Below are 26021 nucleotides of genomic sequence, written 5' to 3'. Positions count from 1 at the left end.
TGTAAACTTTTTTTTTTTTTTTTTTTTTTTTTTTATTGCGACTCGACAAAATGACTGCACCGCGCCTGATGGAAAGTGCGAATACAGTCCAGAGATGAGAGTAACGGATGGAAAACACAAATATCTTCACTCCGTCACTATCATTTTGCCGGTCTGGCCAAATGCACTGGATGTACACCAACTGATCCCTGAACGCGATTCGCAAAAGCGTTTCACTGTGGAGGGTTTTCCGCCGTGTGTACTGTGGTCGCTATCCAGTCGGCACAGAGCCTACCACAATGCTAAGCAGATGGACACTTGTGACGCCCTCGGTCGCCTCTTACGACCCCCACGGGCATGTATGGGGAGGCGACAATGTATTCTTAAGCCGTCGCCCCACGGCTAAAACTATTTTAAGATTGCTAAATTTGACATAAGAGCAATATTACTTTAATGTTAAAGTCGCGTCATAGTACGAACTGAGTGAATGCATAGTCACAAAGCTGCCAATAAAACATCATAGTTTTAACATTACAATAAGCTTACTTTAAGCGCGTTATGGTACGAAAAGTCAATGTAAGGTTAAAGTAATATTGTTTTAAGAGGTTGTGGTAGGCCCCCAGGTACGCAGTGGAGGCATATTTTAAAAGCTCCCATTCCTATCAAATTCATTAACTCATTGATTCGGAGATATAGCCAATAATTGATTCGAAAATCTCGAGGTCTACTGCGCTAACAATAAAAGAAGTATTGTATATATCTCACCGCATCATACTGAGGCTTCTCAGCAAGAGCATCAGCCAATGACTTATCAGGAACAAGTGAAACTTGCCGCGAGCAGAGTACTGTGTCTTTGCCATCCAGACCCGCTAGTGTCACTGTTACCTGTAACATGGAGTTAAAGAGCACGTATTACATATTATTTTATAATTATTATTCAGGGTAAACTAGAGGTCTGCCAAATTTGAAGCGGTTGATTCTAATCATCTGAATCGCGACTTCTTCTGGGTAAAATCAAATCCAAGCTAGATTCTATGGTTGTAGAGACTAAAATAATCATTTCAGCAGAAAGACGTCCACTGCTGGACATAGGCCTCTCCCAAATATTGTGTGTCCATACTGCGGCTTTCGGCAAGCGGTCGTCACTCGAGAACTCCCACTGGCTATCTGTTTTGCAAAGAATTTGCCCCACCCACTGCCACTTAGGTTTTGCAATACTTTGGGCTGTCGGTAACTCTGGTTTTTTTGGGGATATCCTCATTTCTGATTCGACCTCGCAGTGAAACAGCATAGCCCTTTGAATTCCAGATTAGTTTGGTGTTGATAAAATAAGATTATTCTGGTGTGGACAATAAAACATCCTCAAAACCAAAAAGATGGCATATCTACTAAAATAACATATTGGCAACTACATAAATAAATGTTGCCCCTGATGGTGGCGTAATCCTTTAGGGCGCTGCCTCACCGAGATCATTCGCCTGTAATGTATAATTCAAGATTCGTTTGAGCATTACATTACAAACTACCTCCCTCACCGGCGAGCATTTATAAAGATTCGTTTTTAAGCATTATATTACAAACTACCTTCTTCACCGGCGAGCATTTGCCTGTAATGTAACATCCAACATTCGATTAGGCTGTGATTCCACCAGAGATGTGCGAGGTAACAAGGCGTGCGTGCGAGTGCCTCGGAGAGCCTTCGAGTGCCCGCGAGAGCCAGGAGTGCTCGTGGGTGCCCGCGAGTGCTTTTGACTGCCAGCGAGTGCCTTTGAGTGCTTATGTACTCAAAGGCACTCGTGGGCACTCACTGGTACTCAAGGCACCCGCAGGCACCTAACTTAAGTAAAAACTTGAAAACTTTTGCTCTATATCTGGTGGAATCGCAGCCTTAGAATCTGAACAGATTGTTACATTACTGGCGAATGCTCCCGGTGAAGGAGGCTACCGAAGTTACATATGTTGCGCAACAAATTCTCGGCTCTCCCCCCTCAACCCCTGTAATGCTCGCTGTTGAACGTTACATTACAAGCGAATGCTCACGGTCAAGAAGCACCCTCAAAAGTAAGATGCTTCATACTCCACCCCTGCGCAGCATGTCAACAGTGATAACCGTCTCCATCTCCTCGGCACCCTGAGCCAGGATCACTAACGCTGACTTCGACATGACTGGCGTTGTGGTCAGAAGTCTGATAACAACAAAGAATGTTTAAGGAACTGCATAAAAGTAACCGGGTAACCTTTTAAGGCGAATGGTCATCCTGGTGGCATTGATGTTCTATCTTTCCCACTCGATAGTGTCTTATTTCATCTGTCAAAGTATAGACAGGGGTACCCACGCAAGAAAGAAAAGAATGGAAATGGCATCTAGCAACATTTGTATCAAATCCGGTGTCGCCACACGCACACATTTGAAAACGTAATCTTACATTAGTGCTAAGATAACACAATTTTGATTGGTTATAAATTATCGAACGAAAATAGACAATAATAAAAAACTTTTGGTAAAAAAATTGAAACTTATTTGGATCTAATAAGGTTTTACTATTACTAGTCATATAAAAGGTAAGAATCCTATGTACATAAATTTCTTGGAACAAAAGCAAAAAGTTGACAATCTACAGATAGGGACGTGACATGTAACTGATATCAACATTGTTTCATAACTAGCGGAATTTTGAACTAGGCATTGCTCTATTCTTGGTATAATTAGGGTTCATCGCTGAGTATATGGAAACGGCATTTAAAGCAATTTCTTCGAGACTAGCGTAGCTGAATTTTACACGCACACATTTGTTACCAAATACGCATAAGGTTTTACTACACGCAAATATTAATTCATATTAGCTACGCAGGCGTGTGCGTATACGTAGCTACATGCTACAATCACAGTATTAATGATTTATTATACTGTCATCGTACTTTCATTAACCTACTAGATTTCCAGTCAATCCGATCACTGGAAGGGTTGAAATATTAAAACACAGTCATCATAAAAATCTTTATTCTCCCTGAAATATTTGTTCAACAATTACCTCTTTCTGAACTGACTGAACATGACTACATCGATATCGTCGACGAGCTTGTCAAGAAAATGAAGATACTTATTTCCGAAGGCGAAGAAGCGTATCATTTGTTTCATGAAAACTTGACGAGAAATAATTGACAATGCTTCAGAAATGTTTTTACATTTAGATGTGGTCTATAATTTGCGACTCTGAGTTTCATGTCATATATTGCCTGAGTAACCAAATGATTTATTTCTTAATTAATTTTTCGGTTGTTATTCATATGTATATAATTTAATGTGATAATCATCATGAAATGCCTATAGCAAATGGTGCTACATTTAGTAGGTACCCAGCTTTTACTGCCTGTTGCTTCAGCCCATTTTCTCCCTTTGAAAAGGATCCGGCGGGAAACTAAAAAAATCAATACAAAAACTGCAAATGTAAATCATGCCTGTGATAAAACTAAGAACTCAAGCGGATAAGGGAAAAAAAATCTCCAATCTCATAGTCTTCATTTGATACTCCACGAACTTACGTGCATTGTAAAATTATCGACACTGTACCTCTTCTATCTATATTTCTATTTTTTCCATTAATATATCTTTTTTACTTAAATTCAAAATTAAAAAAACTATTGCTAGTGTTGGGACCAAACATTTAAGTAATCAAAATTGTTAGCTTTTAAATACCTGTACACAATTTATGTTTACACATTGGTACAGCATGATAAAAAAATGTTGAACTAAATCAAACGGGTTTCTAAATACAGAGTTTCTACATATCGATAATTTGATTACAACACGCGGACCTTAACCAAGTGTAATACGACACTAGTGCAAGCAATTCATTGAGCGTCATTCAAATTGTTCTTTTGACGGCGGCGATGGCTACCAACCAATGTATATTGTTTTTACCGAGTTGCAAGAAAATAGTTTTGTTTCGAAATTATAGTATTGTATTGTTGAAAATATTAGAAAATACAGAGTATTAGTACTCACCGATGAAATTAAATCACTCCCGGGGTATTTTTTAAAGTTTGGCTTCTTACGCGACATGATACAATTGCACAATTCCTACTTAATATATTAAACAATACTTAATATAGATACTTAATATATTAAACAATATTCCTACTTTTTCCACAAAATAATCATATATCACATTTGAACGACGACGGACGCGCTGTTGACACTCATATGCCCGTCTGGTGATAAGCTAGGTAACGCGGACCCCGCCCACTAACCAGTCTATTATACTAGTATTTATGTGGTCTGTGGGGCTACCGTTTGGCAACTTCTTTCTATATATTTCTAAAGGTATGGGTCGACTAAACTAATAGATCCAAATGCACTCCACGCGTACTCCTGCGCCCGCACCCGCCTCGAGTCAGTTCTGGTGCGCACGACCAGTGTGAACGCAAGGAGCGTCTACGTACTAGACATGGTCGGTCGATCATTTTTGATAACCCGGGTCGATCATGACCCATGCGTAGTGTGATCGGGTCAAATGACTCGATCGTATGTTCGACATTTTAGCGGGGCACCCGGACCGGACACTACTAAACGCCATAGTGTCAAATTATACAATTAGCTTTTATTCTTTCCTACTGATGGATAATGTGTCTATAGTCTGTTTCAATCCAGTTTGAACAAATAGTAAACAATCCTGTTTGGTTATAATTGTAAAGCAATCACTCAATAAATTTATCATAAAAATCACTTTTTCTAACAATATTTATTTGAATAGCATCATAAAATCGTATTTGAAAATGGTACTATGTCTTGCCTATGGTTGCATAGTGCTATTCGAAAAAAAAAACATTCGGTTCAATCAATTAACGTTTAGTAATTGATTATTAAATCGAACATTTCAATCGCACTTCAATGAGTATCTAAGTGTAAGGATTTGAATGATTTAAATTGAAATTTTAAATAAGCTTATGTAAGGAAAACTGCTAATATGACTCAATTGAACAAATCAACTCATTAAATTAATTAATCGATTTGTAGTTGGCGTTACAATTGGCCACCACTAAACCGTCTATGGTCGGGTCATTGACTTGTTTGTTTACTTTTTGTTCAAAATGGATTGAAACAAAGTATAAATGCATTTTTGATAAACCACACTTAGGACACTAAAAATCCTTCTAGAAAACTAACGGTGTTACAAAACAAAATTACATAACAAAAACTTAAGAGCATTCAAAATTACTAATTCATTATTCATTAATATTTTAATATTAGCTAGTGCACTCTTAAAAAATACAACATACCGAACATGAGATTAAACTTACGAAATTACCATGTAATGGACACTACGCCACTGAGCAATTAGGATGAATGATTGATAGACTTATTGATCTGTTAACCCGTTGACTCGTTGATCGATTGCTTGACTTTTTTATTCAATCAAACGAAGGTTCTTTCGAACAAATGTTTGACCCAAACAAAGAGTGAGGAGAATTAACTCACAAACTGTCACTTTCGAGATAATTAGATTTTTGTAAAAACAGTGTGAAAAAATAAATAGGTAAGTTATTTGAGACAAACAATGTGAGTTATGTGTAGCATAGATAATGATGTCGGGAATTTATTATATTATACAGCAATAAATAGAAAACATTATGTATCTTTTTATTTAGTTAACAAGAACTATGTTCTAGTTTTCGTAATAAAAAGGCTAAAGATCTACAGTACTTCAGTACATGTGACATGGATCCATTTAGCATATTAAAAAAAATACATTATATGAAGTTAAAAAAAAAAATAGGCGCAAAATAGACGCCTTGACGTCGAGTTGCGGAAACTAGCCCGTTGCATCAATACCAATAATATAAATGAAGTTAAGCAGCATGGTTCTTTTTAGCTATAAAAAAGTTACTTATTTAGGGTTGGTACCCTGAAGGACATTTATTTTCTCCGTTTTGACTTGGTATATTGCCAGGATCTTTTGTGAGCGGGTAAAGGACATGTCTAGTGTTCTACCTAAATACATAACTCAATTTCACTCAACATGTGGTTTGGTTCTTGTTCACATAACTATGTCCAATTGTTGAATAATCTCTAAAATTATAATGATAAAATCGAATATTGCGCGCATGTCCCATAAACTCTAAAATGATCGGGTTACTTAGAAGCTAGTAACCAGGTTATCGGGCCACAGGTGCAATTCGAATCATTTTGATTTGATCGAACACAATGACACACATCTATTACATACATTAGATTTAACTCACTGAATAAGGCCACTATCGTGACGCGCGCGCGCCGTTTTTGCAATCACAATTTAACTAAAAATTTAATTATTGAAGCGCTGCAGCAGTGGCTGCCGCGTCACGGCAGCACTACTAGCATCTTATTTGACGGTGCCCTTAGTGTTGAACTCAAACCATTCTTTGGCATATTTTGATAAATGAACTTGGTAAACTTACTACGCAACGTCAACGTCTGACAACTTTGTAAAATTTACGAGACGTTCTGCAAGTACATTTTATGAAAAACCAAACAAATACTCACATAAAACAGTAGCAATACAATAAAGTTGATATCATTACATTCAGACCAACATGGGCTGTCGTTTTAATAGGTATACACATTATGAAATTGTGAACTAACGTTCACCGGCTATATTACGCAGAAAATTTTTGAGGTTATAAAATAAAATTAAATATTACATTATAATTTACCTTTTCTTCCAAATATAAGGAATTTCGGATTGAGTTTGATAATGTTTCGTTATATTATGCGAAAAAATGACTGTTATTGAGCAAAACCTCCTTAGAAAAATCATGTAAAATAAATAATGACAACCAAAATATCGTCTTGAAATTATAATAGTGCGTTTGAAGGTCAAATTACCGGCGTTTATCAGTTTTGTTATGCAGGTAGTAACAAGTCAAAGATTACAAATAGACTGAAATAAAATTAATATTCAAGGTTAATTAGTTTGTATTATTTAATTAAGCGTAGTTAATTAAGTTACAATAAGATGTTCGTAATAATGTTTCTAGGTGCTGGTACATTGTATATATTACTAAACGAAGTTGATCTATGGTGTAATACTTTATTGATATTATAAGTAACTACCCCATTTCTTGGAAGAATTAGAAAGACCAGTAGAAAATTGACAATTTCACTGTTCCCCGAAGTTGCCAATTTCGTCCGGCATTTTGGCAGGTATAAAGGCTTGAATACACTAAGGAACAAAATGTCCCCCAACACACCGCGCAACAGTGTACTTAGGTGTCTCTGTAACACTTTGCAACCCATTAACTGCCTCTGTGGCTGAACGGTTATCATGCTGGACTGCCACTCTCTCGTGAGTTCGAGTGTAATTTGTGGTTGTCTATGTGTGTGTCGAGAACGAAAACACATGCCGCGCGTCAGTGCCGCTTTTATTGTTGCCAAGTGTAGTCATGTGCGCAACGTGACTCTCAACATGTCTCATGTGTGGGGAAACGAAACCGTGCTTCTACTTATAGAACTTTACCAGGATCATGATTTATTGTGGGACTCATCAAACTGTAAATATCAAAACAAATTAAAGGAAAATGATGCGTGTGAGGATATTGTCAAGGCTTGCAAGGATGTTCGGCGATCACTTAAAAAATAATTTGTACCCAAAATATAAAATATCTTGGTGTTATATTTGACAATAACCTCAGATTCAATCGGCACATTCGCGAGGTTGCACGGAGACTAAGGAAATTGATTTACATCTTCAAACAGCTTCGTTATATTGCTGATAGCAGACTTATTGAAATGGTATATCCAGCACTGGCGCAATCTATCATATTGTATTGCATTACATCCTTGGGTGGAGACACTAAGTCTGCGATGATGGAATAGGAAAGAGCACAGAGAGTGTTGCTGGAAGTATGCTTGTTTAAGCCGCGAAGATTTCCAACGGTGTTCTCTCTGTTTGTCTAATTGATATTCTGCACACTGTACTTCGACAACACTCCAATATACGTATTGCCAATTATATTAGAGTATCCACAGCTAGAAGATCCTATGCAGTAAGTAAGCAAACACACACACACACACACACACACACACACACACACACACACACACACACACACACCAGACATACATTTTGTTAAATGTTAAGTGCTTACGTTTTAAATCATAATTATAGCCGTGGTGGGAGGACCTGGAAGCTATAGCACAGGTTACGACTTAGTTTAGATTCCAGCTTCCTCACAAACTATAATTAGCTAATACAACTAGTACTTATTAATATATGTAACAAGAATTTTGTAGTTTGTGATGGTACAAATAAACTATTTTTCATTTTCATTTTCATTTTCAATTCTTCTTTTTAGTTGTAGTAAGTAATTCCTCATCCCTCATCCACCACCTTCTCTTTCGCTTACGTTTCGCTAAGCTACCCGAAATAACTATGTAGCACTAATTGCCACAACCTCCTCCGGCGACGTTACTGTAAACTCTAATAAGTGTATCCAAGGTTAGGCCTGCAAAATGTTCTGAGACATTGTCCCCGGGACATTTCGCGTAGATGTTGAGCGCTATGTTGCGCAACATGTCGCTCCATTTGTCCCGTAGTGTATCTAAGGCTTATAGTAGACATATTACGTTGACCCCAACCTACATCACATATTAGACTGGACGTCAGCCGCTATTTAAACGTTGCCTGACGTGAAGTGGAAAAATTATAATTTTTGCGTCATCTACATAGTGTTTAGAACTTGACAATGAATACTATGGAAATGTCGCATCGAAGTACCCATTATTCAGTTTTTTTTTCAATAATAATTTATAAATAAATAAAACGGTAATATTAAGATACTAACCAGTGAGATAAGGGGGAAATTCCCCTTATTAAGTAAGCATAACATTGTACCAAGTGACGCGATCCGTTTTTTGAGCCCCAGTCAAATTGTGTGGGATCCACCGAGAGCACAGCTTTTTCACACCCAAACGTTTGTGTAGTATTGATTATATTTGACACATGCCTATGCCGAAAGATGCCCGAATCTCATAGTATGCCACATGCCTGTCTGTTTTGATCATACGGCGCACAGCATCGATGTTTTTGATGTTCACAGCAGTGGACGGGCGACCATCACGAAATCGTTACTGAGATTTACACGACCGCGTTTGAATTCTGTAAACAAGCTATAATAAGTCACAAGCAGTTTGAAGCCGAGCGAAGTTCCACTGAGCTGTTTAATTATACTTAAAGTCGTAGAAAATCATACTACGAAAATTTTCACGAGTTAAATCTATGCTGATTGAGAGACAACCAATTTCTAAAATGACGTCATAACGTAAAAATAAGTGACAGTCAGATGAAACAAACTGTATTCTACAGCCAAAGAGTTCTATTTTCAAATGTTCTAATTACTTTTTAAATATTTATGTAAGTGGCCAATTCCGGAAACTTATAGTGCGCCCTGTGTAGTAATAGGCAAAAACTTGCTTGATTCCTAGACGCTTTTGATGTGTGTATGTTTGAGAATATTGTTTTAACGACTGAATGAACTAGTGCGTGACAAAAGACCCAAAATTTCCCTCTATCTAATACTAAAAAACCAAGTATGGAGCTCCGCTCTTTTAGCGTCGGGGCAATTCGCCTGGATTTTTTGAATTTGCAAATTGTCTGTACATACATAATACACACTGTGCAATAAAATATCGAAACGCTTTTGTTACTTTTCTTCTGACTCGATTCCAACTCGTTAGTGGCTATTTAAAATCGGTCAAATCTGGTTTTATGCTACTCGTGCCCATCTACACTCACGGACAATAAAATCAGCCAATAGACTATGACTGTATTCTAACTGCAGAGTTAAAAATAACAAGTGCATTAACTGTTTTTTTACATAATACAACTTACATACTTTAATACATAACATACTTTAATTTTTGGTCTGAGATATTAAAATTTATGATCATCTCGAGTTCTTAGGTTTTCATGATTATTTTCACGAGAATTAAAAATACGAGAACCACAGAGCCTAAATTGAATTTGTTTTATAGCGGGAGTCATAATTAAATACGGTATATTTTGCTAAAGTTGTACTATGGATTATGAATTTCAGTCTTCGTTGTTCTAAGTAGAACAGGTTACAGATTAATGGCCTGATACGAGCTGCTTTCAGATGTTCTTATGGGGTTAATTAATTCTACTTCGAGGAAGACTTAATTTTTTAAAATTTATTATCAATGAAAAGGTTGCTTAAGCAAAAAATGATGAGAAGATATTATATTATATTTTTTTGTAGCAGTAGAGCGCCTTGTAAGAGTTCGTTCAAGGAAGTATTGCTAGATTGCATATTTCTGCCGCCAAGCAGTAATGTGCACATTTCCGCGTTTCGGTTTAAATGGTAAGGGCGGATTTATTCGACACGAATTTCATCGCACTCACGCTGATTTGCCGCAAAATACGCTATATTCATTTAGCTTTAACGTTTTAACTTAAATGAGCGTCTCAGCCACGCGGACGAGGCTGGCTTGAATTTGGTCTACGCTGCGGTTTGGCGGCAGCCGCGCGTTTGTATTATTCAAAGGAATTTAATTGTTGTTGCATAGTAAATAAAATTCAGATTCGCCATTAATGTACATAGTAACTGAGCGGAACTCGTGTAACTGGACGCTAAGGGTGCTGGTGAAATTATAGGCATAAGGGTCTTTACAACTTATGTCTTAGGGTGACGGGCGCAGTGAAAGCTCTAAGCCGTACTGCAATTGTTAAGGAGAGGCGTCTCCCAGGCACACGTTTCGTCACTTGGTGTCATAAAAAAATATTATGTTTTCTTTCTTATAAAGACAGTACTTATAAACAAAACTTGGTCCAATTTAAGGAAATATAAATTAAGCTACGGTATCCCTGACAGATGTTCGTTGACGGTAACTCCATGTTGTCTATGACCGCTTCCTTTCGTTCATTTTTAACGTCAAAGCGAACAAAAAATCGTTTTTATTGTTACTGTTTCAAGTTTCTTTGTCAATTTAATTATAAATCTTAGAGATGCAACATAAAATGCTTTTATGTAACATTTGTTTGTGATCGAACGCAATAATTTAAGTATTTTTTTCTACAAAATCCATTTTAGGTTAGGCCGTGGACGTTATGTGAAAAAAACAGTTTTTTGTGAGAGAACAATGTGTTTTATGTGACCAAAAAGATTGTATAAATATTAAAAATGGATTTTGTTAAGCGAGAAGCTCAAAATCTCATCGACGAGGAGCAATATAAGGCGTATATTGAAAGTGTAAGTGTGGTTGAAATTTTCAAGAAAATTTTAATGAAAATAAATTTGTCGACATAAAAACTAGTTTTTGCGCTCGCGAACTTTGACACTTAAATAGATTGCGTATCCTTGAAAGCTCTTTATATTCTGAACAGTTATCACTTTGTTTTAGTCATTATTTCTTATCTCAAGTGATTAAGAGACAGATTACTGTATCTAACTCTGGCAAGTGATAAGTACAAAAAAATTGTATATGGAATTGTCTTGATTCTATTGTCTAATTTTTTTAAATTGTTAATTCTGACCAGAGTCTTACAGGGACTTACATTCTGTGGTTTGTAATTAAATTTTTTTTTAAGGGATCAAATTTTATTGTAACTTTTTTACAAATTCACAGTATCAAATTAAGGACAGGTTTTCACTGTGCTTGACCAAAATTAGGCTTGAAAGGTTTATGTTAAATTATACTATATATATATCACCAGGTTATTAAATGGATAGAATAAATTGATCACTGGGATAGTGATTTGGTTCAATATTAATAATATGTGTGAAATACACTCAGATGTCAGCACAAGAAAATATTCAAGGATATCTTTGAATTATTAAGTCAGAGTCAACAATGAATTTATGTTCTGTAATCAAATTTTTATAGAGGGTGGAAATTTAATATAGATCAGCTAGGCATGTTATGGTTATAGCTAGGGGCAAACAGCCTCCATAGCCGAATGGTTACCATCCTGGTCTGCTACGATCCGAGGTTCGATTGCCAGGCCAAGAGACATGTTTGTATAGCCTACATTACCATGTTGCTCTGCCACAAGCCCGGATGTGGTTCGCGGGCTTTGAGAAATATTTGTATGGTCTACATTTATTTCTCTCATGAGTTTTTAAATTTTTTTTAATATATAATAGACACACACATGGCCAATCTCAGGAACACTGAAATCCACAAATACTTGGAGATTTCAACGATTCTAGAAGTGATGGACCTGTATAGACATAAACACAGGGATCCACTCAATACTCATCCGAATCTTCTCAGTAAAGCCCTGGTGATGGTGGCAACATTAATAGGCTGAAACGACAGCATATGTTCATTGACAAGGAGAAGCTGAAGCATTGCTTTCAAATGCCAAAAATAACCTTAGCAATATAAATATAGTCTGGCAGCTAATTGTAGATAAATAATAATATTAATTTAAAAAAGCTTTTTCTGCAACTGCCTAGAGTGATTGGTTCTGGTCTGGGTGTTCTGGGTAGTGTCATGCAGTGAATTCCTATGCTCTGGTAGCCATACAGATAGTTTCTTAGCTTGAGACCAGGTAATAGACATGGTTGTCTGGCACGTTTATTATATTTTTGCCATTCTTGATATCTGTAGTACTGCTACCTCAATTGACAAACCCTTGTGCTTGCGTATCCCCCCACACAAAGTAAGTCTCACTTGCTCTCATGTCCACTGTGTCCAACCAGCTGTACCAGCACAGATCAGCTAAAGAAAACGAGAGTCTACATAAATTTTTGATGATAAATGATAAACGACTATTTCATTACTAAAAGTTTTATCTAACTCGAAACTTAGTTTTTTAATTTTTATGTTGTATTATAAGCCCTTGAACGATAAACCGACCTTGAACCACAAACAGATCCATGATATAATTTAATGTAGTTTGGAATAAAGAATCCTGTTACTCTTTTCTTCCTTAGTCATTACTTGGCTGATTGTATTCCACTGATTCAGCTTTCTAGTCCCTTGGTTTGACCATATTAAGTTAAGCAGGGGTCAAATTATCAGCGCGCATAGGCTACGATCCGGGCACGTTCCAATAAACAAATTTTTGTATTTTATGCAGAGGGTGAACTCACCAAATTGCGAAGTATGTGGGATACCTAAGGATACATCATTTGCTCATGGAGTGTGTGCGGACGGAGTCTATCAGGGCGCGGTTATTTGCACAAGCTGGTTTCCGTACATTTAATGTTGGGTGGTTTCAACATGTTTTGTCGGAGCCAACATGTAGCGCCGCGGAGATTTTGTATGCAATGACATGTTTGGTTAGGTAGTATTTTGATTTATCTATCTGGATTTTATTTATTATTTTTTTGAGGTATTGTTTTTCTAATGGGGCTGACATGTTCAGTAACGATCAAAGTCCCTAAATAAATATGGAGCAAAAAAACTTTCTTGTGTCCTTGAATTTTTCAAACGACTAAAACCACACTTTTCGTTAACCAGAGATCTTGAACATTTATATGTAGTGATAGTTTTGCCTTACGGCGCGTCCCATTATATCGTAACGTTTTATATATCGTTAGACGTCTGTCACGTCTAGCCTGTTCCCTTAGCACGACTATCTGTCGTGACTGTGTCATGATCGTTTATTTTGTCTTTGAACGCCTGTCGTGTCCAGCTGTTCCCAATAGGTCGTGACGACAATTTATCGGTTCAGAATCATGTGAAGCTGAACAGATAATCATCTGTCGTCACATTTTTATCGTGACGTTCTATTTATCGTCAGACGACTGTCGTTCTAGCTCTTTTCATTGTCACGACAGTCTGTCATCGTAACGACAGTTAATCGTGTTGTACCATAACGCACATAATACTGCACCCTCAATAACGTCAGGAAAATTAAAAAAGTCAGGAGTGACAGTATTAGGAGACGAACCAGGGTAATCGATGTGCTTTCAGAGATAGATCAGGCAAAATGGAGATGGACTGGGCATCTGTTGCGTAGGTCGGAAAAATGGAGCAAGGTAATTTGTACCCGCGTGATGGAAAGCGTAATAGCCCTCTATTCCCGTCTATAGCCGTCAGCATCAAAGATGGGAGGGTGAGCTGCAGGACCGTGTTGGAGAAGAGTAGCTCTTGATAGAGCACACTGGAGGGATCTGGAGGTGGCCTATGCCAAGAGACACGCTGAGTTATGGGATATAATGTGAAAATTTAAAATACAAAGGAAAATTGTAATGTAAAAATATCTCTAACTCTACTTCAAAAGGCTAAATTATTAGAAATAAATAAATAACGCAGACACTCAACATAGCTCTGCACTAGGGAACCCCTGTGTCGCGGCTGCCATGAACACACACATAGACAAACACAAGTTACATCCAAACTCACGAGTGAAATAAATGTAGGCCAACTCTCAATAGTTGACTTTTTTGCATAGCGACAGTATTGCCTTAAAAACAGAATAATGAATACAGTACAAGTACTTAGTATGTGTGCCACGTGTGCCAATACACCATTTTCGATTTGTATGTTATGGCTGTGTCAATTATTTCGAGAAAAACCTGGAAAATAATATTTTCTATGGTGGTGTTTCATATCATAGTTAAATCTTAATTTATTCAATTTTATTAAATTTTAAATTTTGTTTGTCGTGATAGTTTCTTTTTTGTTAGAAGAAACGAAAATAAACCTTATACTGCTGCAATATATATTTGCTTCTTATTTCGAGAACTAAGTAAACATCTCGAATCCGTCGTCGTTCAGCTATTTACCGATAGATGGCAGCACATTGATTGAAATTTCAATATAAAATCAAAACGTCTAACTTGCAATAATAGGTATTGATGGTATTGTACTTTCAACGATATGCCAACAGGGTAAAGTTGAAATTATATTAACTCTCCAGAATTTGTTATAAGTATCTGTCAATATTTCATAGTATTTAAAATTATGAATATAAAAATATAATATAATAACGCACACACTCAACATAGCCCCGTACTAGGGAAACCCTGTGTCGCAGGTACCATGGACGCACAAATAGACGACCACAAATTACACCCAAACTCACGAGAGAAATAAATGTAGGCCATAGAAATATTTCTCCCGGCCCGGGAATCGAACTTGGGACCTGTTGGGTAACCGTTCGGCCACGGAGGCAATTTAGAATGTGTGTGTCTTGGCGACAGCGGTTCTGATAATAATCGAGGCTTAAAACACTCCCATTGTTTTTTTCTTCCGTCGTTAAACGTGTGATGTATCATTTGTATCATCACTACAACAATTAATATTGTTCCAGATCCAAAAATCAACAGAAATGGAGTACCAACACACAGCAATATCAATGGAGCAACTGCACCAAGCGATGCAATCATCGTTACAATCGTCTCTCAACGCGACAACGATTGTACATAACTTCCAACTTCCGTTATCACCGCGCCAAATGTCCACGCTCATGTTAAAAACGAATCACCTAACCCGTAACTTCAGCGAGATCCCAGCACACATACCTAGAAACTTAGAAATGGAGCTCGTACAAAATCTAAGCCAAGAATTACCTCAAAACCTACGGCACGAAGACTTAAGCCGTAACTTAGACTTAACTTTACCAAGACTCAACGAATTGGAACTACAAAATAACTTAGCACAACAAATTTTAACGGAAGACTTAAGAATTAACGATTTAAGTCGTATTAACGACGTGTTACCACAGAATTTAACAATGGAACTGCCTCAGAATTTGAGTCACGACATTGATTTGTCTCATCACCTGAATCGTCAGAATTTAGACCATTTAAACCGTCAAAATATTGAGCAAGAATTACACGAGGAAGCTAGAAGAATGGTACATGATAATTTAATAGAACAGAGTATAGCTCAACGATTGGATCAGAATCTTGGTCAACGATTAGACCAAATACAACGAATTGTACCAAATATAACGATACACGATAATCAAAGATTGGATCATGATACATTGATACCAATGCCATTTCATATTAAATCGGAACAGGAAGATGATGGATATTTTTATGATAATATCAACCAGGGAGTAAACGTTAACGGATTGAACAGTAAGTGTTTTTTTCTTTTGCTTTAAGGCAGACAATTTAGTTTTGAACCATCGAGTATATACTAAAAATATTCTGTATTTGTTGTAATAAAGATAATATCTCTAACAATGGGAGGCTGTTTCATTCGGTGGTGTGGGACAAACAGCCAAAAATCTAATTACAAAACAAACGAAATCACATTTCAACAGTTGTTAAATATTAAATATGTAATTTTTCAATTTGACGACACCCGACAATTGTTTCGAATTCGGGCTGGCTGACTGGTAATGATTTGGCAGAATAGTTTTCAAACAAGTTAAATGACATTTCGTCTCTATTTCTGGTTATATAATCGATGTTTTGAACCTACAACCTTGAACCGTTACCAATTGAACTTCGACAGATTCTTTAAACTGCCTTAACTTCTTTTTTATTTATTATTTAGTTCCCATCAATATTCGAACCGCGAACTGATTCGAGCTGAGTTTTTAATGCAGTTTGGAATACACAACCCTTTGACGCTTTGCCTTCTTAGTACTTGGCTGTGGCTGATTTTTTAAAGCCGTGGTTTCCTTATGGTGTGACCTACCGCCTCACAAGCAGAGGCCATGGGTTCGAATCTGGCCTCGCACTTCTGAGTGTTCCGGAATTTATTTTATGTACCATATACCAGGCTATTAGTTGGGTTTTTGTAAAGAGCTCTCAAAATATAGAGTCTGAATTAAAAACGAGGTATTTTTCACCTGCAATTTCCAGAAAATCATTAGGGTTTTTTGATAATATGTAAATTACAACGGAACGCAATCTCATGGAACGGCTTTGTATGTAATTTTTTGGCCAGTGGCCAAAGCCATAAGAGAATATTGACAGATCAGATGTCAAAGTCATTCTTGTTGCGATTTAATTAGCCAATTAGAATTATGATTTTGAATATTTTAGCGTTTGATGGTCATATTCCAGAACTCTAATCAATGCTCTTGAGTATGATTTAAAGCACTAGAAATCATATTCAAGTCCTTGCCATTAGGGTCGTATTTCCAGTGCTTGAAATCATACTCAAGTCCTGATTTGAGCATTGAGTAGAGTTCGACGCTCAGGGTCGTATTCCAGAACTCAAGTCAGGATTTGAGCAGACTTGAGTATGATTTCAAGCACTGGAAATACGACCCTAATTTCAAGGACTTGAGTGTGATTTTCAGTGCTCACTGCAATACTCGAGTCCTGACTTGAGTGTTGAGTAGAGTTCTGGAATACGACCCTAAGCGTTGCTGCTTATTGGACTTTTTTTTGTATCGCAGTGTTGCTGGAATTAATTTAACATATCTGCCACACTTTTGTTTTAAATAAATAAATAAAAATGCAGGTGTCAATAATTTTTTTAATCTATTTTGCTAAGCTCTTTATTTGAAGCTTATATCTAGCAAAAAAATTGAGGTTGGCTAATTTTTCTGGGAATAAAGTACCAAGCTCCATACTAATTCGATACAAGTTCTTTAGTTTGAAATTTACCGTCGAAGTCGTCGAAGAAGGTTCACAACACTCGAGAAACGTGTGAAGTCCTCAACTCGCTCTGGGCTGGCGTGGCGAACTATGGCCTTAACCCTCGCCTGAGAGGAGACCCGTATACAGCAGTAGCACATATAAATGAGTTGATGATGAAATGTATGTAATAATAAAAATACAGACATCAAAAAAATAAGTAGCACTTTTTAATTTTTAACCGTCTTCAAAAAAAGGAGAAGGTTCTCAATCTGCCTCGACTGTGTTTTTTTTGTATGTATGTTATGCGATAACTTCGCTATTTGTGAACCGATTTTGATGATTCTTTTTTTGTTGGAAAGAGGGTACCTCCATAGTAGTCCCATTTAATTTTGAAGAAAATCATCCACCGCTAAGGGTGGCTGTTCACGCATGGAGATTCATTTTTATAAATAGCGCCTAAATTTTATTATTAGGAGCAATTATTTTAATGGTTGATTTTGCTATTCTCCTATTCAAGGCGTTTTTCTCTCTCAATATACTTTGAGTTGTGAGAACCGATTTTTACTATCTCCTGTGTCAAGTCCCATATAGTGGCGAACTAGGGGATGAATGCAGGCTTGCGCACTTTCCGGTAACCGATTTCAATAAAACTTGGCAAATAGATGTAATTCCACGTACTTTTGAGGTCGGTTTTTTTAGTATTCTGTACTGATTTTTATTCATTCAAAAACTAAATTAATTACAAATGTCCATTCGCAACGTAGGCTTCGTCAGCTAGACACAAATGTGAAATGGATTGGACGTTTTAATTGATTTCTTAGCTGAGAACATCAATCCGATGATGAGATGATAATTTTTTTATCTTAGACTTTTTCAAGCAGCTTAAGCTACCCAGATGCTCATTGTCGACCAGTGTCAAGCTCAGGCCACACCGCCAAGGAAGCTAAGCTAACTTAACTCAGCTCACGTGGCCAGGGCATCTTTTCATACTTCGGTTCATTTTGCTAACTAAGCTAACCGAGCGAGCTAACTCAACGATCCCGCGAAGCTTTGTAAAATATGTCGCCTTTCACCCCAGCACGTATCCATACTGTAACACGTCACTACTTACTAGGTATTTTCTTTTTTTTGCGTGGGGAAATCCTAGGTTATGGCAGGCCGGACTTCTACCGGCTAAAATCCACGGTGGTCTTCTCGGGTGCTCTAGTGGGAAGGATTCGGGATTAACTTTGCGCACCGGAACCCCCCAGCACCTAGGAGGAGCTATGTCCTCCCCCTCCCCTCCTTACGACGAAGCGGGCCACAAGCGGGCCCCGTCGTACTCCTCGCGGCTGCCTAACTTACTGGCGAACGAAGCCTGCAGCCGCGAAGGTACGCCGCCGCCAAGCGGGATCGGCCCTCTCCCGAATACGCTCGGCGAACTCCTTCTAAAGCATCACCGCTTCACAGAAGGAGACCACTGCCTCATGAGAATCTTGATCCGCCAACATAGCCGCTACCAGGATGTTCCACATCTCCAGTGTGTATTGGGCGGAATCTTGGTCCTCCCCGCAGTGGTGGCACTGCGTCGTCGACTCGCGTCCGATCCGATTCAGATACTCACCGAAGCATCCGTGCCCGATGAGATCTTTGTCAGTCGGAACGTGGTGACGCACTTCCGCTGGCTCAACCAGATTTCGAGGTTGGGCAGGAGCCCCTACACGCGGCGCCCACTATTCGGGGAGCAAGTTGCCCGGAAATGCTCCCCGAAGTTCCATCGCCGGCCCAGGATAAGGCCCAGGTTTTTCATCTGGGACCTGACCGGGACCGATACTCCCGCGATGGAGACGTGGGCGCCTCCCGGCACCGCCCAACCTCTGCCCCTCCCGCCGAAGACGGCCACATCCACCTTCCCAGCGCTGGTCGCCCCGGGCACTTCGACTATGCACCCGTCTGGGTGTTCCGCACCCGCAAGTGCGGGATGACCCGTCGGCGCCCCTGTCACGGCTCTTCCGGCGGCGCAGCTTCCACCGCCTGGCGGAGACTCCATCTCCAACTTGATATTTTCTTACCTTAACTTTGCATTCAACTGCGTGAGCTAAGTTGGCATACTTGGTTGCAGGCAACTACGTGAGCTAAGCAGAGTTAGCTTAGCTTCGTTCGCGGTGTGGTCCGCGCTTTACTATCGTCTATTTGATCATAATTTTATTTAAATCGCGCTAACCATAAATGCGTTTAAGTACCCATACTACTTATACATGTAGAAGTGTTTTTGAGTACTAAATACCAACGGCCATGATGTGATTAAAACATAGACATATATAGGGTGCATATTTAATCATTACATTTTAGTAAAAACTGAAATTAAAATTTAAAAAACTCCCCATTACAAAACAGCGAAGTCGTCGAGATCAACTCAACGTGTACAAACTTGGTAGATTTAGCTTTAATAAAGCTTAGTTCCTGTGTCCAACTTCCTGCTCCATCATCAGAGTCTAGCACCGTTTGTAAGCAAACTTACTCGTGGAGACCAGTTCAATGAGGCTTAACACGTTTATTTTGCTGTAAGTTGGAAACTCCTTAAGGAGTTATTTAGTTTGCAGACTTTTGAATCGGAGGCTATGCAGGAGTGAGTGTTAATTTTTGTGAGTAAGAACAACTTAGCAAATACACATACGTACTTACATCTGTCGTATTTTGACAGCTATAAACTTCTTGGTAATACAAACGCAGTCTGTCTTAAGTTTGTGAAGTAGACGGCGATAATTTTGACAGGTTTTCTTAATTAATACAATCAAGATAAATGCGAATAAATAGATTAATTTTTTTTAGTGTTTCATACAATATTTATTTATTTTATTAATTTCAATGGAGATCCGTACGTAACTACGTCGTCCTTTATTGGTTGATAGTCCAGGGATAATTATGATCGTTACTATTATAAAAGAAAAAAAAAAGAATTATGTTAAAATGATAAAAAAAATACAATTACTTCTAAAGAAATTCCTTTTATCATCAATGACATCACTTTTAGTTAGGTTATAAAAAAGTTTAACCAATTTTGTACTAAAGGGCGTTGTCAATTTCTTCTTATGACATATTTAAAATGGGCACACTGTATACATTAAGGAAATAAAAAAGGAAGCTATAATTAACATAACCTTTTACCTATTCAAAACTCCAATTTACTTATGCATAACTTCTGAAATGCCATATGGAACAAGTTTATATTTCTAGAAATTAATTATGTATGCTAACATATAACTTTTATAAAGGTTAAAATTTTATAGTAAAAATAAATAATAAAAAGGTTGATAGCTGGTGGGTCCATTTTTTTTTATTCGTAATGGCACTGGATTACTTAGTGCCAATACTATAGAAAACTTTCTTTGCAACTTTGTTCTGTAATAGTCGACATTTGTCGAAAGTTTTTTGAAATTCGCTTTCTTGAATTTAAAAATAGAATTTATTTGATGTATTTTTTAACCGACTTCAAAAAGAGGAGGAATGTCTCGATTCGACTGTATGTTTTTTTGGCGGCATTTTACGAGATAACTCCTAACTTGTGAACCGATTTTGATGATTCTTTTTTTGTTGGAAAGAGGGTGAGAAGCGAAGAAAATTAAAGAAAGATTAAAAATTTTAAAACGAGTGGCCAGGAACCGTAGAAAAGGCGATAAGAAGGCGGGATGACGATGTAAGGAGGTCACATCGTCACTAGGGTACCAGCTCAGTGGCAAACTAGGGGATGAATGACGTTTGAGGTCAGTTTTTTAATACTGCACCGAGAGTACGTGAATGGCAAGTCAATAGTGTTCCCCATCGCGTCCAAGGTTCACTACAGAATCCACGTATTAATTTTTGTCTACTACTATTCTGTTATAGTTATTAATACAAAGATCGAAAAAATTCCTTCGATCCGGTCTGATTCGAACCGATCTCTTCTAGCATACCGTGTCAGACGCAGAACGAACCAGCGGACCTCACGAATTTTTCTATGTGCTTGCATCGTATTTGGTTTTCCAACGACTTTTTAGCCGTAGCGCCATCTATGAGAAATCTATGATATTTCGTCACCCAGCTAGATACCTTTACAGCTACCAGCCCATTGTATATAAATTGTTATTGAATTGATATTCAATTATTTTGAAAAAATCCTTAGATTCGATCCTTCCTACTATTCTATCAAACGCCGTGGTAACTTAAACAGTTTGACTTACCGCCTCCTGAGCAGGGGCCGTGGGTTCGAATCCGGGCTATCACGTCTGAGTTTTTCTGAATTTAAGTGCGAAATTGAAATTTGAAATTTACCATGAGCTTTTTGGGGAAGAAAAACATCGTATTGCAACCCACACGTCGAATAAATATATTTCCATCCATGTATATTTATGAAGTTTGTAAATTTGTCAAACAGCTTCTAAAATTATTTAAAAAAATCTTTAGAAATTAATCCACGCCCAAAAAGAAACTAAATGACTCCTTAGAAGATAAAATTTTGTATAATGGCTGAATAGATGAACTCAAATGTAATAACTACGATCCTGTAATAACCTATTCAATGCAAATAAACCTTTTTTCGTTATTTATGGTTGACAGCTCTCGGTTTAAAGTTAAAAACGCTCCCCTGTAAACTTGGCAATTTCAACATACGATACTTTACGTAGGAGGAGTCGATTTAAGAACTAAACCTGACATATTAAAGGAAATTTGTTCATCCAAAAATATATGAAGCCAGCCCATCAGACTGCACAAGATTAGTTTGTTTTTTATTTTCGATTATTAAAATTTTTTAGTTCCTTTTTTAATTTTTTTAAATCATTAAACATTCATATATACAACAATAATAAGTTTACAGACGTCCTACTTTGAAGGAAGGTCGCGTTAACTATGGTCTAAAACTCTCGCGTGAGAGCAGACCCACGCCCAGCAGTGAGACGTATGAATGGGTTGACGTTGGCACATATACTTTACCTACACCAGTTAATATGTAGTAAAGAAACTTTATTTGCAACGCAGGAAAGATATTTCAAATGAATTTGTTTCTTTTATTCCTGACGTATTGGATGACCTCGGTGACCTTCGGGTTATCTGTCTAAGCAGTAGATTATTAGACGTCCGGTACTATACCCAGTAGGTTCACTGACCCTGCCCGGCATCGAAGCCGGGAATTTGTGAACTAGTGCTTAGACTGCTAACTACAAGATCGTTAAGATTGTTTCAGTTCAGTCGATTATTTTGTTCCAAAACCCGACGCAACAAGAGGGATATTATAAGTTTGAAACCTATGTCTGTGTGTCTGTACGTCTTAAAAACTGAAGCTAGGACTAAATTAAATTACTAAAATTGGGTAATTGTGGCAGAATGTACAAGATGTTCTGGTAACATAATAATATAATAATAATGCTATAATAATGCTGCCATTATTCTACCTTTTTAACTCCCGATGCAAAAAGAGGGGAGTTATAAGTTTGAAGCCTATGTCTGTGTATCTGTATGTCTTAAGAACTGAAGCCAGGACTAAATTAAATTACTCAAATTGGGTCATTGTGGCAGGATGCCCAATATGGCAGCATTCCACCTTTTTAACACCCAGTTATAAATTTAAAACTGTATATGTCTGTCACATCGTAGATCCACAACGAATGGAGTAATCTCAAAGCGTTTTTTTTAATTTATTAACTATTAGGGAAGGGATGGTGCTTAACTATGTTTTACGAACATCTGTTCAGCTACTTATAGATATCAGCTCTTTTTCCAGTTAGATAAGGACGGGGTGAATTTCGTATCGAGATTTGGTCTAAATTTTAATTTAATTAGATATTAAAATATCTAATATTTACATATTTCTTGCTTCCAGATCACATTCCAATCCACACCGATCAAGTAACCAACCAAAACGTCCAAGAAAACCAAATGTACATATATAACAATCCTAATATCAACATACCAGCTTTAAGTCCCATAGACTTATATTCAAGACCTCAAAATTATATACAAACCTATACAGCTAATCGAGAGAATCCGCAAAATCTAGTTATTCAAAGATTCGAGAATCAATATCAAGAGGAATTAAAAAAATTCAAACAAAATGGCGGATCTAACGGACAAGAAAATGGCGCCCAAGATGGCGGTAAAACCGAAAGTAAGGAAGAACCTAAAGAAAACTTAAAACCGAACGAAAATAAAATCAACGACTTTTTCAACGGTTTTAATCAAGTATACAACGAAAAAAGTGAAGACAGTGATAGTAAATTAACTATAACTGAAGATACGTCGCTTATAAAGGGCGAGTATATATGTTATAAGTGTAACGACGTATTTCCTTCGAAGAGAAACTTAAAACAACACGCTAAAACTTGTACCGAGACCACAGAAATGGAAATCAACGAGAAGCTAGGCAAATACACCTGCACACAGTGCGCTTATCGTTGCCAGTCGCCAGCTATATTAAAAATTCACGAAAGGACGCATTCTGGTGAAAAACCATTTGCTTGCACGTTCTGCGATTATAAATCAGGACAGAAAAATAACGTCGCTAAACATATACTCGTGCATATGAAAGAGAAACCATTCAGGTGTCAATATTGTGAATATCGTTGTGCACAGAAGAATAATTTAGTAGTTCATGAGCGAACTCATACGGGATATAAACCTTTTGCGTGTCCATACTGCGAGTATCGGACCGTACAGAAGCCAAATTTAGTGAAGCACATGTACTTGCATACAGATCAAAAGCCATTCAGTTGTGACATGTGTTCTTATAGATGCGTTCAAAAAACTAACTTGACCAAACACAAGCAACGACATTTGAATGAAAAGGAGGGCGAGAAAATTGATGTCAAAGCACAATTTAAGCCATACAGACCAAGACAGAAGTCTGTTAAATGTCCACATTGTTCTTACCGGTGCGTTCAGAAAACTAGTTTAGATAAACATTTGCAATTCAAACACGCGGATTTACCGCAAAATTTAACCGAGAATTTACCTGAAGATTTACCCGAAAATTTAGTCGACAACGGGGGGAGTTCCCAAGATGTTGAAGAGAAAAGTGATATTTGTGAAGGTGCGATACAAAATTTGAGTGTTAAAAAAGATGTAACGCATAGTGAGGATGTTTATAGTCATAACGATAAGTGATATTTTTAATAGCTTGTGTTATTAGTTGGCTTGCAACGAGTTGGCCGCATGTCATGAGGGAGGTACTGTGAAACTTATCAAGTGGTTACCTTTAAAAGACGTTTGAGGAGTTTCGGAATAAAAACCGATAAATCCAATAAACGCCTATAGTCTGTCTTTTTTGAAGACGGAGTAAAATGACATTTGTAGGGTTGCCAGTTTTCATAAAATTTTAAATAGTTATGTACTTATCGATACTTTTATCGATAGATTGTGAAAGAAGATAAAATTTGCCAAAAATGACTGAATTGTGCATGTTACGATGTTCTAATGATTACTAACTACGTCATTGCCTTCTTTATTCTTATTTTGACAGTTGGCTTACTAGTATCGAGATCAATTTTTTACTCATATATATTTTAACAAGAATAGCCAGATTTGATTATCTGTATTGGATTGAAATGAAAAACTTTAAAATATGTCTCCTCTTTGTATTTTTCATAAACATAGTTCAATATACATTATTTTTCTTTACTAACAAATATCATGGATTAATGTATCCGAAATAAATGGATTATTATTATTATTATTATTATATGTACGTATGAACTTACAAAAATTGACAATTCAATGAACTTGTGCTCAGTAATTGGTCGAGGATGATCCAGCAACAAATTTGGCTATTTATTGCAACTGCGTGACCAATATTTAGTCGATAGTCGATAGAATATTTATCGACTGCAATTACTAGCTGCTCGCAAGCGGGCAACACTTGCTCAATGAACTGTCATTTTACTCCGTCTTCAAAAAAGACAGACTATAGTCTCATTGAATGACGTTACCTATTTCTGCCGCCGGTGCTGGTGAAATTACAGGCACTACACAATAGGCAACTTCAGGGTGACGAGCGTAGTGGTAGTGCCCGTCAGATCTTTCAGATTTAAAGCTTTAAGTGGCACTGCAACTGTTATGGACAGGCATGTTACCACCAGGCGAACGACTTGTTCCGACACTGGTATCATAAAAAAAAGAATGTATTGTCACATTGTGTTCAGATCGCGTCTGAAATGTTTTTGGAAGAAGGATTTAGCGGTTGCAGTTCAAGTTGGATAAATTCATAGAAACATTACAAAACCTACCGTTTGGCATTCATAAAGAACAAATCCAAATGGAGGTAGTTAAACAAAAAGGTTCCAATGCATATCCAGCCACTTTCCGAGACATGGAAGTTTAAAGTTTCAAAGTGTTTCTCATTCTTGTTTTATTTTCAAAACTTATAATGTCATGTAACTCCAGAGATATTTATCTATGTTCATATGTTGAATTATTTTGCTGATCTAAGACGTTAGACTTTAGGAACTGTTTGATACATATAACTTATTTTTTGATAATTTTGTGGATTGGATCCTTTTTGCTTAGCTATGACCAAATGTAACTTACTAGTTTTT

The 26021-nt window shown here is 37.3% G+C and overlaps 2 protein-coding genes across 3 annotated transcripts in view; one reads left to right on the top strand and one right to left on the bottom strand.

Moving 5' to 3' along the window:
• LOC113232215 (protein dj-1beta-like) overlaps positions 1-6718 on the bottom strand; it is an 11808-nt gene extending 5090 nt beyond the window's left edge. The window contains exons 1-3 of one of the 2 annotated variants that reach the window (XM_026466865.1): positions 6673-6718; positions 2057-2165; positions 745-864 (exon numbers count right to left, since the gene is read on the bottom strand). In XM_026466865.1, coding sequence (XP_026322650.1) covers positions 745-864; positions 2057-2143 — 207 coding nt within the window. In that variant the 5' untranslated portion in view covers positions 2144-2165; positions 6673-6718. Of the gene's footprint in view, positions 1-744; positions 865-2056; positions 2166-6502; positions 6615-6672 lie in introns of those variants that run through there. The other variant, XM_026466867.1, reaches the window with a different exon arrangement.
• Positions 6719-11075: 4357 nt separating this feature from the next.
• LOC113232238 (zinc finger protein 334-like) lies at positions 11076-24778 on the top strand. Its single transcript, XM_026466903.1, has 3 exons — positions 11076-11226; positions 15243-16017; positions 23315-24778. Exons 1-3 carry the CDS (start codon positions 11158-11160, stop codon positions 24592-24594), a joined length of 2124 nt encoding a protein of 707 aa, XP_026322688.1. The 5' UTR covers positions 11076-11157; the 3' UTR covers positions 24595-24778.
• Positions 24779-26021: the final 1243 nt, after the last annotated feature.

This window comes from Hyposmocoma kahamanoa, unplaced genomic scaffold (assembly GCF_003589595.1).
Source record: "Hyposmocoma kahamanoa isolate Upper Pololo Valley unplaced genomic scaffold, ASM358959v1 67, whole genome shotgun sequence".
Taxonomy (NCBI): Eukaryota; Metazoa; Arthropoda; class Insecta; order Lepidoptera; family Cosmopterigidae; genus Hyposmocoma; species Hyposmocoma kahamanoa.
The sequence above is the reverse complement of the archived record's forward strand: the minus strand, read 5'-3'. Positions and strand labels throughout refer to the sequence as shown.

Excerpts from the sequence above, each read along its gene's own strand:
- LOC113232238 (XM_026466903.1), top strand. The coding sequence starts at position 11,158 with ATGGATTTTGTTAAGCGAGAAGCTCAAAATCTCATCGACGAGGAGCAA. Across the intron at positions 11,227-15,242 it reads ATAAGGCGTATATTGAAAGT|ATCCAAAAATCAACAGAAAT; the intron begins GTAAGTGTGGTT and ends ATATTGTTCCAG. Across the intron at positions 16,018-23,314 it reads AAACGTTAACGGATTGAACA|ATCACATTCCAATCCACACC; the intron begins GTAAGTGTTTTT and ends TCTTGCTTCCAG.